The 20,086-nt window shown below is 41.7% G+C and overlaps 1 protein-coding gene across 1 annotated transcript in view; it reads right to left on the reverse strand.

The window, feature by feature from the left end:
* Positions 1-20,086, reverse strand: part of SLC38A1 (solute carrier family 38 member 1) — a 52,100-nt gene that overhangs the window by 27,909 nt on the left and 4,105 nt on the right. The window contains exons 2-4 of the mRNA XM_063445114.1: positions 14,146-14,330; positions 10,263-10,338; positions 9,277-9,392 (exon numbers count right to left, since the gene is read on the reverse strand). Of these exons, the coding sequence (XP_063301184.1) occupies positions 9,277-9,392; positions 10,263-10,338; positions 14,146-14,264 (311 nt within the window). The 5' untranslated portion in view covers positions 14,265-14,330. The remainder of the gene's footprint in view (positions 1-9,276; positions 9,393-10,262; positions 10,339-14,145; positions 14,331-20,086) is intronic.

Consider the following 20,086-nt stretch of genomic DNA (forward strand, 5'->3'; position numbering starts at 1 on the left):
CTGCAACGCACACACACACCTGTATAGCTACCCTGCAACGCACACACACACACCTGTATAGCTACCCTGCAACGCACACACACCTGTATAGCTACCCTGCAACGCACACACACACACCTGTATAGCTACCCTGCAACGCACACACACACACACCTGTATAGCTACCCTGCAACGCACACACACACACACCTGTATAGCTACCCTGCAACGCACACACACACACACACCTGTATAGCTACCCTGCAACGCACACACACACCTGTATAGCTACCCTGCAACGCACACACACACCTGTATAGCTACCCTGCAACGCACACAGTTGTGGAACCACTGACATACATAGTTACATAGCTGAAAAAAAAAAAGACTTGCGTTCATCAAGTTCAGCCTTCCTACCTACTCTGCTACGCTCACACCTGTGCAGCCACCTTCATAGCCAACCTGCAACGCTCACATCTGTGCAGCCACCTACATACCAATTCTACAACGCTCACACCTGTGCAGCCACCCCCAGAGCTATCCTGCAATGCTCACACTTGTGCAGCCACCTACATTATCCCATTTACATATGAACAAAGATGTACATACAGATTTAGAGCCAAAGGCAAACTTCTACACACAAATTAACTCAAACTAAATTCCTAGGGCATGCGGAACTCTAAGAATGTCAGTATAAAATATTGTGGTGAGATGAAACATGATACAACTCCCCATATCGCAGATAAAAATTAAAACATACTTTAAAAAAAAAAAAAAAAAAAAAAAAAAGACTGTTAAGCATCACATGACGTCATATTCCGGCTCCCAGCCTCACTCTGCGGCGCGTGAGGGAGCTGAGCAGACAGCTCAGAGGAAGTGTTCCCTCGCTAGCCACCCGCCAGCAGCCACTGGACCACCAGGGAGAAAGATGACCCCCCCCCCCCCCAGCATTCCCAAAGGTAAGGAGGCGGGGGGGGGTTAAAGTAAAAAAAAGTGTTAATGTGCGTGAGTGTGTGTCTATTACTGTGTGTGAGTGTCTGTTAGTGTGTGTGTCTGTTAGTGTGTGTGTGTCTGTTAGCGTATGCGTATCTGTCAGTGAATGTGTGTGTGTGTGTGTATTTAGAAGGCGGGGCGGTGGCGTCTGAGTTTTGTCCTGCCTAGGGCAGCACAAAACCAGGATACACCACTGCCTATAACGCGGTAACCCCAACTGCAGACGAGCCTTAATTTTCTTCTAGAAAGGGCGATCCTACCCAGGGACCTGCTCCTTGCCCACCAAACAATTCTACCTAAAGAAGGGACAGACCTCGACTTGCGATCAAGCTATAGACCCATATTACTGAACATGGATCTAAAACTATTAAAATATATAGTCTATAATCCATAGGTAAAATTCTGAACATTACAGTCTCATCTGCAGAGGAAGTGAGAATAAAAACGAATTCCCTTTCAAGTGGTGCTCAGAAGTTGAATATCTCAGGATTTACAGAATTTCTTACAACTTCTCCAGTGAATTCAAATTGGATCTTTGATCCTGGACAAACCTTTGTGTGTCCTTGTTCGGCAGTCTAAACACTGTAAAATTGAACCTTATGCTTGCACGTCGATAGACTGCAAAGAGGTATATCCCCCGTTGTACAAACAGTTGATCACTTTCAAGCAAACTTTGCCACCGAAGTTTATGGCGTGTTGTAAACACTACCTTGAAACAATATTTTTGTGGAGTAACAGTGGACTAAAATGTTCACATTCATGGTTCATCGAATAGCTCCTCCATTGAAGAAACCAATTACAAGATAATGTTGCAGTATGCCACATGTACTCCTTAAATTATTCCCAGGAGTACCAGATAATGCTGGCGATGCGGTCTGGGGGAGGGGGGAGGGGGTTCGGACAGCTCAATCAATAAACCTTTGCTACCAAGTCCATGTTGCTTTGCCACCTTTCCCTCTCAATTTCCAAGTTAAAAATATCCCTCATGAGGCATATCCTCAAGCTGTGAGGGTTTTGATCCCTGCCCTCTGGAAACAAGTGACCCTTCTCAGCTTAGGGCAATGGATTGCCAAGATGTAGGAGATACGAAATATAGAGGCACCAATGGCCACTTTGTAAGACAGGGTAGGTAAGTTTGGACCAAATGCAGTGGTTGACTTTTAGTAGATTTAGTTAGAAAAGTCCAGAATCAAAGACCAGCTTATGAATGTTGGGCAATTTACACCAATATAACTGGCCTGAACTCACACTTCTATCCATCTTCCATTCACAACCCTTGTAGGTCAATGGAGTGAACAACCATAGACACACCTGCTTTAACCCCTTAAGGACACATGACGTGTCTGACACGTCATGATTCCCTTTTATTCCAGAAGTTTGGTCCTTAAGGGGTTAAGCAGTTAAAATAAATTAAAAAAAAAAAAAAAAAAAAAGTGTACTATTCTTGACTTGGCCATTTTAATATGGCTTTTACTTACAAAGAAGCACCTAAATTTAGGCTGGAAAAAACATCACAATAACACCTATGGAAAAATGGTAACAAGGGCAGAGTTTGATTTAATGAACCAGTATCTATAATTCTCCTTTTGTCTGATTCTATTTGAACTGTCAACTACTTAATGTATGACTGTTCTCGTCTCCATTTGTAAAGATTGTCAAAATAATGTGAAATCCCTGTAGATAGAAACAATAATTAAAAAGAGTGTGAAACACATATATTGACATCCAGATATACCCACAACACTGTATGCCAGGTTTTTCCTCTCTTTCTCCTGAACAGTGATATGTCCTCCTATCAGGCCAATGATATGGGTCAAAAGAACATGTGGGATACCAATCTGGAGTACTATTAAAATAAATGTGGTCTAATTTTATAATCCTGAAAAGAACATAAGAGCCAAAACAACTTTAGTTAATGATACGGTCTTGGTGTATAGGTCATGGCCAGTGGCGTACACACAACCCATGGGGCCCCGGTGCGAAAACTGATCCGTGGGCCCCCCCGCGCGCGCTTACTCTGCGCGGGCTGGGGCCGCAACACATGGCGGCGGTCACCTGGTCGCAGGGTTGCGACCCCTGCGACCGTGGTATGTACGCCAGTGCATGCATAAACACATACACTTAAAGGACCACTACAGACACCCAGATCACATCAGCTCAATGAAGTGGTCTGGGTGCCAGGTCTCTCTAGTTTTAACCCTGCAGCTGAAAACATAGCAGTTTCAGAGAAACTGCTATGTTTCACTGAGGGTTAATCCAGCCTCTAGTGGTTGTCTCATTGACAGCCGCTAGAGGATTTTCTGCGATTCTCATTGTGAAAATCACAGTGAGAAGACGCTGAACGTCAATAGGAAAACATTGAGTAATGCTTTCCTATGGGCGGTTTGAATGCGCGCGTGGCTCTTCACACGCATGCGAAGCTGAGAGGCGGATCGGGGCGGAGAGATCCCCAGCGCCAAGGGAGTCCGGCGCTGGAGAAAGGTAAGTGCTTAAGACACACACATTAACTGACAGACACACACTCAGTGACAAACATACATACACACTCACACACACTCACACTAACATACATACACACTCACACACACTCACACTAACATACATACACACTCACACACACTCACACTAACATACATACACACTCACACACACTCACACTAACATACATACACACTCACACTAACATACATACACACTCACACTAACATACATACACACTCACACTAACATACATACACACTCACACTAACATACATACACACTCACACACACACACACTCACACTAACATACATACACACTCACACAAACATACACTCACACAAACATACACTCACACTAACATACATACACACTCACACAAACATACACTCACACTAACATACATACACACTCACACACACTCACACTCACACTAACATACATACACACTCACACAAACATACACTCACACAAACATACACTCACACAAACATACACTCACACAAACATACACTCACACTAACATACATACACACTCACACAAACATACACTCACACTCACACTCACACACACACTAACATACATACACACTCACACAAACATACACACACACTAACATACATACACACTCACACAAACATACACTCACACTAACATACACTCACACTAACATACATACACACTCACACAAACATACACTCACACAAACATACACTCACACAAACATACACTCACACTCACACAAACATACACTCACACTAACATACATACACACTCACACAAACATACACTCACACTCACACACACTCACACTCACACTCACACACACACTAACATACATACACACTCACACAAACATACACACACACTAACATACACTCACACTAACATACATACACACTAACATACATACACACTCACACACACTCACACTCACACTCACACACACACTAACATACATACACACTCACACAAACATACACACACACTAACATACATACACACTCACACAAACATACACTCACACTAACATACATACACACTCACACACACTCACACTCACACTCACACACACACTAACATACATACACACTCACACAAACATACACTCACACTAACATACATACACACTCACACAAACATACACACACACTAACATACATACACACTCACACAAACATACACTCACACTAACATACATACACACTCACACAAACATACACACACACTAACATACACTCACACTCACACAAACATACACTCACACTAACATACATACACACTCACACAAACATACACTCACACTCACACACACTCACACTCACACTCACACACACACACTCACACAAACATACACACACACTAACATACATACACACTCACACAAACATACACTCACACTAACATACATACACACACACACACTCACACTCACACTCACACACACACTAACATACATACACACTCACACAAACATACACACACACTAACATACATACACACTCACACAAACATACACTCACACTAACATACATACACACTCACACACACTCACACTCACACTCACACACACACTAACATACATACACACTCACACAAACATACACTCACACTAACATACATACACACTCACACAAACATACACTCACACTAACATACATACACACTCACACAAACATACACTCACACTAACATACATACACACTCACACACACTCACACTCACACTCACACAAACATACATACACACTCACACAAACATACACTCACACAAACATACATACACACTCACACAAACATACATACACACTCACACAAACATACACTCACACTCACACACACACTAACATACATACACACTCACACAAACATACACACACACTAACATACATACACACTCACACAAACATACACTCACACTAACATACATACACACTCACACAAACATACACTCACACAAACATACATACACACTCACACAAACATACACTCACACAAACATACATACACACTCAGACAAACATACACTCACACAAACATACATACACACTCACACAAACATACACTCACACTAACATACATACACACTCACACACACTCACACTCACACTCACACAAACATACATACACACTCACACACACTCACACTCACACTCACACAAACATACATACACACTCAGACAAACATACACTCACACAAACATACATACACACTCACACACACTCACACTCACACTCACACAAACATACATACACACTCAGACAAACATACACTCACACAAACATACATACACACTCAGACAAACATACACTCACACAAACATACATACACACTCACACAAACATACACTCACACTAACATACATACACACTCACACACACTCACACTCACACTCACACAAACATACATACACACTCACACACACTCACACTCACACTCACACAAACATACATACACACTCACACACACTCACACTCACACTCACACAAACATACATACACACTCAGACAAACATACACTCACACAAACATACATACACACTCACACAAACATACACTCACACAAACATACATACACACTCACACACACTCACACTCACACTCACACAAACATACATACACACTCACACACACTCACACTCACACTCACACAAACATACATACACACTCACACAAACATACACTCACACAAACACTCACACACACTCACACTCACACTCACACAAACATACATACACACTCACACACTCACACTCACACTCACATACATACACACTCACACACACTCACACTCACACTCACACAAACATACATACACACTCACACACTCACACTCACACTCACACAAACATACATACACACTCACACACACTCACACTCACACTCACACAAACATACATACACACTCACACAAACATACACTCACACAAACATACATACACACTCACACAAACATACACTCACACAAACATACATACACACTCACACAAACATACACTCACACTAACATACACTCACACTAACATACACTCACACTAACATACATACACACTCACACTAACATACACTCACACTAACATACATACACACACACTCACACTAACATACATACACACACACTCACACACACACTCACACACACACTCACACACACACTCACACACACACTCACACACACACTCACACACACACTCACACACACACTCACACACACACTCACACACACACTCACACACACACTCACACACACACTCACACACACACTCACACACACTCACACACACTCACACACACACTCACACTCACACAAACATACATACACACACAAACATACATACACACTCACACAAACATACATACACACTCACACTCACACTCACACAAACATACATACACACTCACACAAACATACATACACACTCACACAAACAAACATACACTCACACAAACACTCACACACTCACACACTCACACACTCACACACTCACACACTCACACACTCACACACTCACACACTCACACACTCACACACTCACACACTCACACACTCACACACTCACACACTCACACACTCACACACTCACACACTCACACTCACACACACTCACACTCACACACACTCACACTCACACACACTCACACACACACTCACACACACTCACACTAACACACACTCACACTAACACACACTCACACTAACACACACTCACACTAACACACACTCACACCAACACACACTCACACCAACACACACTCACACCAACACACACTCACACCAACACACACTCACACCAACACACACTCACACCAACATACACTCACACCAACATACACTCACACCAACATACACTCACACCAACATACACTCACACCAACATACACTCACACTAACATACACTCACACTAACATACACTCACACTAACATACACTCACACTAACATACACTCACACTAACATACACTCACACTAACATACACTCACACTAACATACACTCACACTAACATACACTCACACTAACATACACTCACACTAACATACACTCACACTAACATACACTCACACTAACATACACTCACACTAACATACACTCACACTAACATACACTCACACTAGTTTTTTTATTTTATTTAATCCCCCCAGCCTCCTTACCTGTGGGAGAGCAGAGGGGATTCCCTGGGGTCCAGTGGTGTCACCCGGCTGGCTGTTCCTGCGGGTGCGCGAGGGAGCACTCTCCCCTGGGTGCTCCCTCTTCAGCTCCCTCGCGCGCCGCGTACTGATACCGGAGCCGGAAGATGACGTCATCTTCCGGCTCCGGTTTCAGTGTGGTGCGCGAGGGAGCTGAAGAGGAAGCACTCAGGGGAGAGTGCTCCCTCGCGCACCCGCAGGACCAGCCAGCCGGGTGACAGCAGGGCCAGCCTCAGGGGGCCCTGAGGTGGCCGGCTCTTGGGCCCCCCAGCAGAAGAGGCTGGCCCTGTGGGTACATACCTGGGTCGCAGGGCGCCGGGCCCCCTGCTGGGCCGGGCCCGGTCGCAGCCGCGACCCCTGCGACCCCGGTATGTACGCCACTGGTCATGGCGTATATAGCTTAATGAAGTGGTCTTGGTGTATAGGAATTCTCACCGCCATTTAGGAGTTATATACATACCGTACACACACACACACCTAGCCACACCTCCCATGACTGGGACTACTACAACCTCCGTGAATAAATTTAAAAGGTTTACTTTAGAAGTTCTCCTGCTCTGCTAATTAAACTCTTAATCATACACCGGAAGCCCCTGCTGGCTATCAACAAAGCATGAGAAAAATTAGATATTAAGCGCACTGTACAATAAGCGAAGCTAAAAACATTACACTGGTGGCTGGGACTGCATATACGTATACCCAAAAATACATAATTAAGCTAAAGTTGTTGTGGTGGTAAGAATGTCTCCTTAGGTGATTATAGTACTGTAGTAAATACAATATGTTTGCACTGCTTATCAATGCCAATTATGAATTTCCATATAATGTACCCCCCCCTATATATTACTTATTGAACAGAAATATTAGTGAGAAATGTGCAATGATGTCAGATTTCACATTAGAAGAAGTTTAAAGTAAGCCTGTTACACTATGTTATGATAAGTTCACTTTAACAAAGAGCCACCACAGCCAATGAATGGATCATTTATCACAGAGAAATTATATATTCATTAAAATGTTGAGAAACTTTTCATCTTTCCAGTTCAGGGTTGCCATACCTTCAGCTTCATGGGTGTTTGGTCCACCTGCGCTCCAATTTCATTTTCTGGGTTTCAAAATATTCCCACACATAGTCACTTGGCTCCTGTACTCCATAGCCAGCACTAGACATGTTGGATCGGGAGTAACCATAGCCACCACAGCGCATGTACTGGGTGTGCTATGATTGAAGAATCTGTTCAACTCTCCCGGTCTGTCAATTATTCAACCTTTTATATTAAAGAAATGAGTGACAGGTGGGGGAGGACCTATTTTCTGCCTAGACATTTGCCAACAATTCTGCTAGCACAACTCATAAATAAAATTGTATGTGCTTTATGATGAACAAAAGTAGTAGATAGCTCAAACAAGGGATGCAAATTATGAAGAAAAAACAAACAAAAAAAAACACATACTAATGCTATGTGCAATTCAATAACAGAATAAATATTTTTTTTTTTTTTTTTTTTTTAAAACCCACACACAAAGTAAAATGCTTCTAAACTAACAAATAAGAGACGTGAATAATAAATACATAAAAAAAAAAAAAATTAGATTGTTTTAACAAGCAGCATTTTAAAAATCGTGTAGATACTCACACAAAGAGAACAAGTCCTGTGTTTGCCAAAGCAAAGGCCAGACCAAGAATCCCACTTCCCATAATGGCATTACTGAGATTAAAGATTGACATCCCCACTGAGGTTGTCCCAGGGCTCTGTTGATAGAGAAAACATTTGTCTATATTAAATGAAGGTGACAGTGTTTTGGCTTCGAAGGGGAAGTAAATAATAATGAGAACAAATGGATACAATGGATACAAAACATATGAACTTATACACTATGTTCTGCAAATGTGCATTAATTCCAAGGATTGAATACAAAATATAAATGGACATTTTTACCACTGTCTTAGCATAACAAGCTCTGAATCTGGCCTCAATGAAGCTTCTCCAACTTGGTTTGAATCAGCAGCAAACTGGGGCCAAATGAGCACAGACAGGGTTATTAACTAAAAGCCAAATGTCCCCAGTCCAATTAGCAAAAACTATTATGGTACCATGCAGGGACATAAACTTATCAGCATGAGGATTTTGGCTATCAATCAAAGTCTGGAACTTGGCTTTCAGTTACTGAACGAACATGAAATGGACACGAATATAAAGATGTCATCTTATCTAGATACTACCAGACAACTTAAATCCATAGAATGAATATCTGGGCATAAACCCTTGGAGGCTACCTTCCTGTAGGACTAGGCAACCACCACTATAAAAAGGAACGCAAGAAAAAAACTAAACTAAAAAGCATAGGATGAGAACTATTGGAGGGCAAAGTCCCACATGCAGTTTGTGAGGTGCATGGCTACTTAAATGCTTTAGCTGCTAGGAGTTGTAAATTAATATTTTAGAGCGGGTGTGCTCAAAAAGGTAGATCCCCAAATGTTCTAAAACTACAACTCCCATGCCTTTGGAACGCCTGTAGAATGATAAGAATCGTGGAAGCTGTAGTTTTAAAACATCTGGGGAGCTACCTTTTGGGCACCCCTGGTTTAGAGTATGAGAATAGAGTATGGAAGAATACTTACATAATCATCGCATTTCTTTTTTTCCAGATGACTGTTTGTAAGGCTCCTTCTGCTTTCACGGTCGGCAATAAACTTGCTGGAAATCAAACAGAATACAAATATTATGGTTCTTAAGAGTTAGTTTTTAACGAGTCTGTATTCAGCAGCAGATGTGAATGGTCAGGCTCATTCACCAAAGTGAGAAAATGGAAGGACAAAATAGCCAAACTTTAATCTTAAGGTCACCAATTATGAAAGCTGGATTTCTGAAACCTCTGTGAGAGAAGACATCCAAGCCTGACCAGAAGGGGAGGGCGGCTTTAGATTTGTCAAAACCAGACTGTTAACCTAAAAGTGAGTATTTTACTGGAAAGACATTATCTCTGTAACTGTATATGCCAAGAAACCATGTAGGCAGTTTAACGAAGAGGTCCCTTCATAAAAAAAAAATATATATATATATATACATACATACACACACACACACACAGTATTTTCTTGTTAACCCCATCACTACTGAGCCAGTTTTGTTTACAAAAATATTAGCATAACATTTATTTGAAATGCGAAATTCAAAACGTTAGCCAATATACAGTAACCAGGGCTTAAATGTTAAAATCTTACAATACTAACCAGGTCTATAAGTATTGTAGCAATCTGTCTTAATGAGTAATCTGAGAGGAGGGAGTGGTCATTTATAGCCGATTCAGAAATATTAAAATGTACACTATAGGGTCATAAATATAAATGTATATGCCTAAAACTATAGTTCTAAATAGCTGTTGAGTCCCCTATCCCCACTTATCTCCTGTTAATAAAAACATGTTTTTTACTAAAGCTCTTTCACACGCCACACGGTCCGAGCGTGGCTTGCCCCGCCCACCTCCCACGCTTGCGTTCACCCTTGGCTGAGATCAAACTTGATCTCATCCAATCTAATGCTTTCCCATAGAAAGCATTGGGAGGCTATTGCACAAGTGCGGTAAAAAGCTGCACGACGCCAATTCAGCATCTCCTCAGAGATGCCTTGACTGAGATGCCTTGACATTCAGAGCGTGGTGACGCTGAACGTCAGTGCTACACTGACCCAGGAAGCACCTCTAGTGACCGTCTAAATGGTGTCCCTATGCAATAATGTAAACACTGTCTTTTCTCTGAAAAGGCAGCGTTTACCTGAAAATGCCTATAGCGAAAGGCTATAGCCACCAGAACAACTACATTAAGCTGTAGTTTATCTGGCGACTATGGTGCCCCTTTAATTGGAATTGGTTCTTGGCTGTGACGCTGTTAACCATTTCTGGAGTGTAAACGAAGGCAAATAAGGCTTAATGGACTACATTTTGTTATGCAAGACAGAGAAAAAGTAAAAACATGCATACTGTTTAAGTGATAGGGTTGATATCGTTTCTATTTGGCAACAATCTCGTTTGGTGGAATTTTATTTATTTTAGTTTCTTAACTACAGCAGTCATAGATCTCTACTTCTACAGATGAACCATCACTCATCTCGAACTGAGTGCCTCAATCATGGCTCCCTGTCAATTATGGTTCTAATCTTTGGCCCTAGCAGTTGCATAGAGGGAGAGGACAAGAAACAAACATTGGGAGAGATTATTAAAAAAACAAAAAAAACAAAAAAAAGGGCATTTATTAATGCTGGTTAGTGCACAAAAGCAGCAACAGGCAAAATAAAATCTGATTCGATTTCTGTATAGTATACTTGGACTGATTTGGATGTAAATGACTGAATCTGACGTACAGTAAAAAGAAGCAGAAGATCACATACAAAAAAAAAAAAAAAAAAAAAAAAATTAAAAATGACAGATCAGTGATTTTCGCGGTTTTATCCAGTTGTGTAATTTCCAAAGATAGTTCCCCTTTAAACAACTCAATTTCTACACCGATAGGCTAGCTATATTTTTGTATGAAAAAAAATAAATAAAAAAAATACAGGAAACCACTAGTGTTTCACATCCTGCCTGAAAAACTTTGTTTTTGGTACTTGTTTAGACAAATTAAATTAATAAGAAAAGCCAAATGCAAACCCAAAACCATAAAAGATGATGATAAACCGATTAGTCTTGGCAGCTAGATTCTATTAGGACAGTTTGTTACCATTGACCATGTATAGATTTCAGAAAGCTGGATTGGAACTGCCTAACAATTAAAAGCAACTTTGGCAAGTATGAGATCTGGGGAGGGGCTGATGCAATTGGTGCGTTTGGTGACATATCTGCCTGTGAATGGAGCATTTAATTCAGTGTGTGACAGCTTAGTTCTCCTGCAATTCTTAGTACACTTCGCCTACTGCATTTTATACTCTAAAATATATGTCACTCTTAAGGAATGATACTGATATTTACTACAACATACCACATCTCTTACACAAAAAAATAAAAAACAAAAACACACACACACACACACACACACACACACACACCACTTTTTTTGTATTTATTTATTTTTAACAGTGCAAATGACTAACCTACTGCCTCCTTTTTACCTTTTTTTTATGCATTTTGATTTTACACTCTGAATTCAACTCTGGGACTAATGGTCTAAAAAAGTCAAATGAAGACTCAAAGCTGCTCTGTCACCGTCTGGGGACTTTAATAATTTGCAAAGACCCCCCCGATGGTGACATTACTGCTGGGAGTCCGGTGTCCAGGTGAGGCAGGCAAGGTGAGTTTTACTTAACGGAACTGGTTCCTTAAGTGCACAGCCATCCTCCTCCGTCTGGTGCTTCAGCTGCCAGGGGCCAATGTCACTCTTGCACATGTACGAGAATACAGCATTGAGGTTGATGGAGGATCTTGCAAGACAGCGGGATCCTCCATAGAAGGAGTCAATTTCCCTGCAGCAGATGATGACAAGGCCTAACGGAGGAAGCTCCCAATGTCAATTTTTGTCGCAGTATATCTTTTTACTGGATTGGAATTTTAGTGAGCACGTAGTATTTTTTACCTTCTCTCTCTCATTTATTTTTCTCTGCAGACTTTAGTTTTTTTTAATTGTTTCACAGGGCAGGTTTGGAAGTGGGGCAATTGCATGGTTGCTGCTCAGGCACCTTAAGTTAGTTGTGCAGTAGCCTATTAGTCTGTGGGTTGAGACGTCCATCAGGCACCATCAGCTCCCTTCCATATAGTTTCTCAGAGAAGAGGTAGGCGTGTGGCTGCAGCATGTTTTGCAAATCAGTGCAGTTAAAAGGCAACTCTATATAGGGAAAAAAGGTCATGGAACCCCTTTGCACCATAAAGAGCATACGTTATGAGGCTTGGAGTACATGTCATGGGTAGACCAACTAATAATGAAGTACCATACTTTATTTTGCATCTACATTACTGGACTAATAAAACAACTCAAGTATCATTGTGATTTTTAAACATACAAATCATCTATATTATTGTGGCTAGAAACCCACAGGTGGTTCTCTTGCTCTCAATCACAGTACATTTCATGCCTGCGTCAGGAATATAGGAATGGAGTGACTGATGTCACCCAGCTCAGATGCTAGTGTGGGAGGGTTGGACCGGTTTGTGGAAGCATCTCCTAAAAAGGTTAATTGCTTTATAGAGTGGGGGTAGACATGGTGACACTGGCTTCTCGTCTGTGATTGGACCATGCGTGGCCTCTGTGATGTTGGAGGGGGGCACAGAAGTCAGGCCCTGGGTTCCAGGTCAATTACAAACGAGGGGTGGGGACAATTTACACAGAAAAGGTCCCCATGTTTCAAGAGGGTTAGAGTAGCTTTTTTTTTTAAATTTATTTATAATTAGCCATGCAAGAATTCACTATAGGAGACGGTTGTCCAATTCCATTACAGAGCCTTTAGATTTATCACTTTTAGACACATTTAACAATGAATTCCATCCAATTTATGACAAAATTGAACAAGGATACCTACCTGCTGATTCTGTTGCTGTCAACCTCTATCAGCTCGTTAGAATCATTACTAACATTGTCGTCCTCAGGCGTGTTCATGTTCTGCAACTCCGTTAATTCTAAACCACTTTTAAAAGGCATTATAAAATATCTAGTCCAGAGATGGGATCTTCTTTAATTGTACCGATTATGTTCAACGAAGAAAGCCTTTAGAAATGAGAAGGAAAATTGTTATTTTGTGATCTTGGTTCAAGGTATTTTTTTATCAATAACTATACAGAAAGTCTAAAAATGGGTAGGTTTTGCTAATAACTTTAGCTATAGTAAACAGCAAAAAAACGGTCACAAGCTGCCATAGCCTTGCTTCCTAGTGCAAGATATTTTTTGGTCACCCCTTTAGTGCAAGGATGGTCAAAATTATATATATATATATATATATATACAAATTCGAAGTCTGGCACTCTACCTTAAATGGTTATCCTCAGAAAAATGCCTTGGTGCTGCAGAGCGTAGGTATGTAGAGAGAAATGATTCAGAGCACTCCAAAGGGCTTGTTTGAAAAGAAGCTTTATCTGTGTGAGTAGATCGACGTTTCGACCCGCAGGTCTTTATCAAGATAACAACAAACTTGAAATGGTGTCTTTATATAACCAAAGTAATTAACAAGAAATCACTTACCCCAGTGTGATCGTGAAGCCCCCTCACCATGTGTGAACGCTTGTGTGGTGATTGACATAGCATGCGTCGCGAAGTGATGACGTCTAACATGTGTATCCAATAAGAATTGGGGATGTGCGTCATGTATCTATGGCAACAGCCGTGGCGTGCGCATGCGTAACAGGAACAAAAACGGAAATGTTTTAAAAGCAAGGAAGACGATCTGGCAATTTATAAGTAAATAAAAAATGTATATGGGATTATATACCAGCCTGGAAAGGTACCCCAATTAGATGTCTAATATGTTAGCGAGCGCAATGGGTCATAAATAAAAATTGTGGAGGAACGTCTAGTCGTCATGGAAACGTCCACACCATGCGCATGCGTAAAGAGATATTAAATTCTCAGAGGGACCTAAAGGTGTGTGAAGTGTGTAAAAAATGTGAGTGGTGTGTATGCTACGTGAGGCAAGGATGTATGTGAAGCAAGTGATGAGTCTAGTGGGTTGCCAAATATAACGTGGATATAATAGGTAAGTATACCAAAGGAAGAGATGAAGAGGGAAAGGCGAAAAAGAGGAGGAGTGTGGGATCCTAAAAGTGTACAAAGGAAGACGGTCTAAACTGTGAGAAACAAACACCCTAAATGATGTGTGGTGATGACACTATCAAGAAAATCATGCAAAATCGTGTGTGGGTGCGGTGGGGGGAGAGAGAGGGTAAGCGAAAAGAAGCATAGGTGGAGGATGATGGGGTGTAGATAAAGTAGAAAGTGAGTGTGGAAGAGTGCAAAGAGTGAAGGTCCCAGGAGGTCAGGTGGGGGACAGATGTGTAAATACAACTAATAACATATAGATGCAGGCAATGGTAAATATATATACATATGTACAAAAATTATATATAAAGGGTCAGCGAAACCAGAGATGAAAATAATGTCCAGAGATAGCCTAAATCATATGAACATAGACATTCAATTAATGTCTGCCTATGTATGTCATAAAGGAGAGCATGAGAATGAAGACCTGATGTATAATTATATTTTTTTATATATTCAAAGACTAGATGAGAGAGACCCAATTTTTAGCGATTGTCCAAGAAGGAGTGGAAGGATATATATTCATTTAGGCCTCTAGGGTGTACTGTATCGAGCGTCTTTATCCAGTACGCTTCCCGTTGGAGCAGACTTTTAGAACGATCACCGCCCCTGGATAGTGGGGGGATATGGTCGATGGCGGTGAACTTCAGCGTCGGGAGTCGATGGTTAGCTTCTAAAAAATGTTTAGCCACCGGTTTCTCCGTTTTGCCGTCCCTAAAGGCGGTCATAATGCCTGAGCGGTGTCCCCGCATTCTGTCCCGTAGTGTAAGGTCTGTCTTCCCCACATAGTAGAGACCACAGGGGCATGAGATAAGGTAGACCACGTGATCCGTGAGGCAAGAGATGTGGTGTCTGATGAGATATCGTTTTCCCGAGTGTGGATGGGCGAATGATGGACCCGTAAGCATGTGTCCACATGTAACACAATTAGTGCATTTAAAGCATCCCATTTTCGTGTGTCCTTTTTTAGTCTCATATTGGTTGATGTAGTCACTTTTTACTAAGATGTCCCTCAGGTTGCGGTTCCGTCTGAAGGCAATCCGGGGAGGGTGGGAAAAAGTAGGATGCAGTGTAGAGTCTGCGGCCAATAGGTCCCATCTATTTCGAATCACCTTGGCGATACGATCACTTGCTGTGTGATACAGAAATGGTAATGTGATGGTTGCTGACTTTGGTGGAGGTGTGGAGGTATTGGGCAGAGATTGATGAAAGATCTCGGTGGCTCTCTGTAGTGATCGTTTGAGTGTGTGGGGCGAATATCCCCTCTGTAAAAAGGATTGCTGCATGGTATCCATCTGGTCTTTGATATTGTCTGGATCTGAGTTGTTCCGTAGTACCCTAAGGAATTGGGAGATCGGAAGAGATTTTTTAAGGGCCCCTGGATGGAAGCTAGTGGCGTGTAGCACTGTGTTACGATCGGACAATTTTTTATATAAGGTGTATCCGATAGAGTTCTGTGTTCGATATAACTCTACATCGAGAAATTGTATCCTGTTAGTGTCACTGCAGTGGTCAGCAAAGTCAGCAACCATCACATTACCATTTCTGTATCACACAGCAAGTGATCGTATCGCCAAGGTGATTCGAAATAGATGGGACCTATTGGCCGCAGACTCTACACTGCATCCTACTTTTTCCCACCCTCCCCGGATTGCCTTCAGACGGAACCGCAACCTGAGGGACATCTTAGTAAAAAGTGACTACATCAACCAATATGAGACTAAAAAAGGACACACGAAAATGGGATGCTTTAAATGCACTAATTGTGTTACATGTGGACACATGCTTACGGGTCCATCATTCGCCCATCCACACTCGGGAAAACGATATCTCATCAGACACCACATCTCTTGCCTCACGGATCACGTGGTCTACCTTATCTCATGCCCCTGTGGTCTCTACTATGTGGGGAAGACAGACCTTACACTACGGGACAGAATGCGGGGACACCGCTCAGGCATTATGACCGCCTTTAGGGACGGCAAAACGGAGAAACCGGTGGCTAAACATTTTTTAGAAGCTAACCATCGACTCCCGACGCTGAAGTTCACCGCCATCGACCATATCCCCCCACTATCCAGGGGCGGTGATCGTTCTAAAAGTCTGCTCCAACGGGAAGCGTACTGGATAAAGACGCTCGATACAGTACACCCTAGAGGCCTAAATGAATATATATCCTTCCACTCCTTCTTGGACAATCGCTAAAAATTGGGTCTCTCTCATCTAGTCTTTGAATATATAAAAAAATATAATTATACATCAGGTCTTCATTCTCATGCTCTCCTTTATGACATACATAGGCAGACATTAATTGAATGTCTATGTTCATATGATTTAGGCTATCTCTGGACATTATTTTCATCTCTGGTTTCGCTGACCCTTTATATATAATTTTTGTACATATGTATATATATTTACCATTGCCTGCATCTATATGTTATTAGTTGTATTTACACATCTGTCCCCCACCTGACCTCCTGGGACCTTCACTCTTTGCACTCTTCCACACTCACTTTCTACTTTATCTACACCCCATCATCCTCCACCTATGCTTCTTTTCGCTTACCCTCTCTCTCCCCCCACCGCACCCACACACGATTTTGCATGATTTTCTTGATAGTGTCATCACCACACATCATTTAGGGTGTTTGTTTCTCACAGTTTAGACCGTCTTCCTTTGTACACTTTTAGGATCCCACACTCCTCCTCTTTTTCGCCTTTCCCTCTTCATCTCTTCCTTTGGTATACTTACCTATTATATCCACGTTATATTTGGCAACCCACTAGACTCATCACTTGCTTCACATACATCCTTGCCTCACGTAGCATACACACCACTCACATTTTTTACACACTTCACACACCTTTAGGTCCCTCTGAGAATTTAATATCTCTTTACGCATGCGCATGGTGTGGACGTTTCCATGACGACTAGACGTTCCTCCACAATTTTTATTTATGACCCATTGCGCTCGCTAACATATTAGACATCTAATTGGGGTACCTTTCCAGGCTGGTATATAATCCCATATACATTTTTTATTTACTTATAAATTGCCAGATCGTCTTCCTTGCTTTTAAAACATTTCCGTTTTTGTTCCTGTTACGCATGCGCACGCCACGGCTGTTGCCATAGATACATGACGCACATCCCCAATTCTTATTGGATACACATGTTAGACGTCATCACTTCGCGACGCATGCTATGTCAATCACCACACAAGCGTTCACACATGGTGAGGGGGCTTCACGATCACACTGGGGTAAGTGATTTCTTGTTAATTACTTTGGTTATATAAAGACACCATTTCAAGTTTGTTGTTATCTTGATAAAGACCTGCGGGTCGAAACGTCGATCTACTCACACAGATAAAGCTTCTTTTCAAACAAGCCCTTTGGAGTGCTCTGAATCATTTCTATCTCTATATATATATATATATATACACACACACACACACACATATATATATATATATACACACACATACATATATATATATATATATATACACACACACACACACATATACATATACACACACACACACACACACACACACTTCTCTAATGCAATTCCCACAATGAGTAGTATTTGTGTGTAGCATGTGTGAATGTAGGAGTGTATGTACAGTTGCCATTTGAATGCAATGCTGTGTTTGTATTTGACTGCAGAGCTGTGTTTGTAGTTTTGGGGTTTGCATATAATGTTGGTGTTTGAATGTAAGTGTGTGCGCAGTGTTGGCATTTTAATGATGGCTATAGGGACATAAACACTGCCACACACATGTAAATAGATATATTTCACCATACCGCTATTTCCATATATTTTGGGTGCATGAAAGTGGCTTCCCTTCTCCCTCCCCTCTTCCAAGTCCTCCACAAGTGGCACCCTATAAGCCATTAGTGACCTGACCTCATAGCACTTCCGATCTCTAATTGTAAAAGAGCTATGACGCTCGACCAGAGATTTCCATTGTGTGTCACTAAGTGTGAGGTACACCTGATGGGTCCCACAAGCTTGCAGGCCTCGAAACAGCTACACCGGCTGCACCACCAGTAATCCCGCAGGTATTCGTTAGTTAGCTAGCTAGCAGGGTCATGCTCCCATTGACTGAAAAATGACAGCTAGCTAAACGCTCTCAACCAAAAGGGTACGGACATGTTTCAGTCCAATGAAGACATCTGACTTTTCCTACAGATGCTGTTGGTGGTTTTAAAATGGATTCACAGTTGTAGTGGTTATGGTGCTTAGAAATGTATTTTTATGTAAAGGCTTTTTAATTGATGGGTCCACTTATTCTTTGCACAAAATAAAACTGATAAAAGTTGTCTGTATGTATACAGGTATGCATGTTTTATCCTGGAATGAAGAGTAAATTGAATTCTTGACCAGAAGAACAAAAGTTAAAAATTGGTGAATAATATGCCTGTCTGGTCCCAACACACCAAACAGCAACTTTAGCTCAAGTTGCTGGAAAACATAATTCTGCCATGATAGCAAGGTGTCAGGTATCAATACACACAGGGAATTGCAGTTTGCTGCATATGGGGCTGCGTTGCCGCAGACCAGTCAGTCAGAGTGCCCATGAATAAACGGGAACATGAATGTCAGAAATGGACCGTGGAGCAATGGAAGAAGGTTGCCTTGTGTTTTCTTTTAGATCAGGTGTGGAGGCAGTGTTATGCTCTGGGCAATGTTCTGCTGGGAAAAT

The sequence above is a fragment of the Pelobates fuscus genome, chromosome 3 (assembly GCF_036172605.1).
Source record: "Pelobates fuscus isolate aPelFus1 chromosome 3, aPelFus1.pri, whole genome shotgun sequence".
Lineage (NCBI taxonomy): Eukaryota > Metazoa > Chordata > Amphibia > Anura > Pelobatidae > Pelobates > Pelobates fuscus.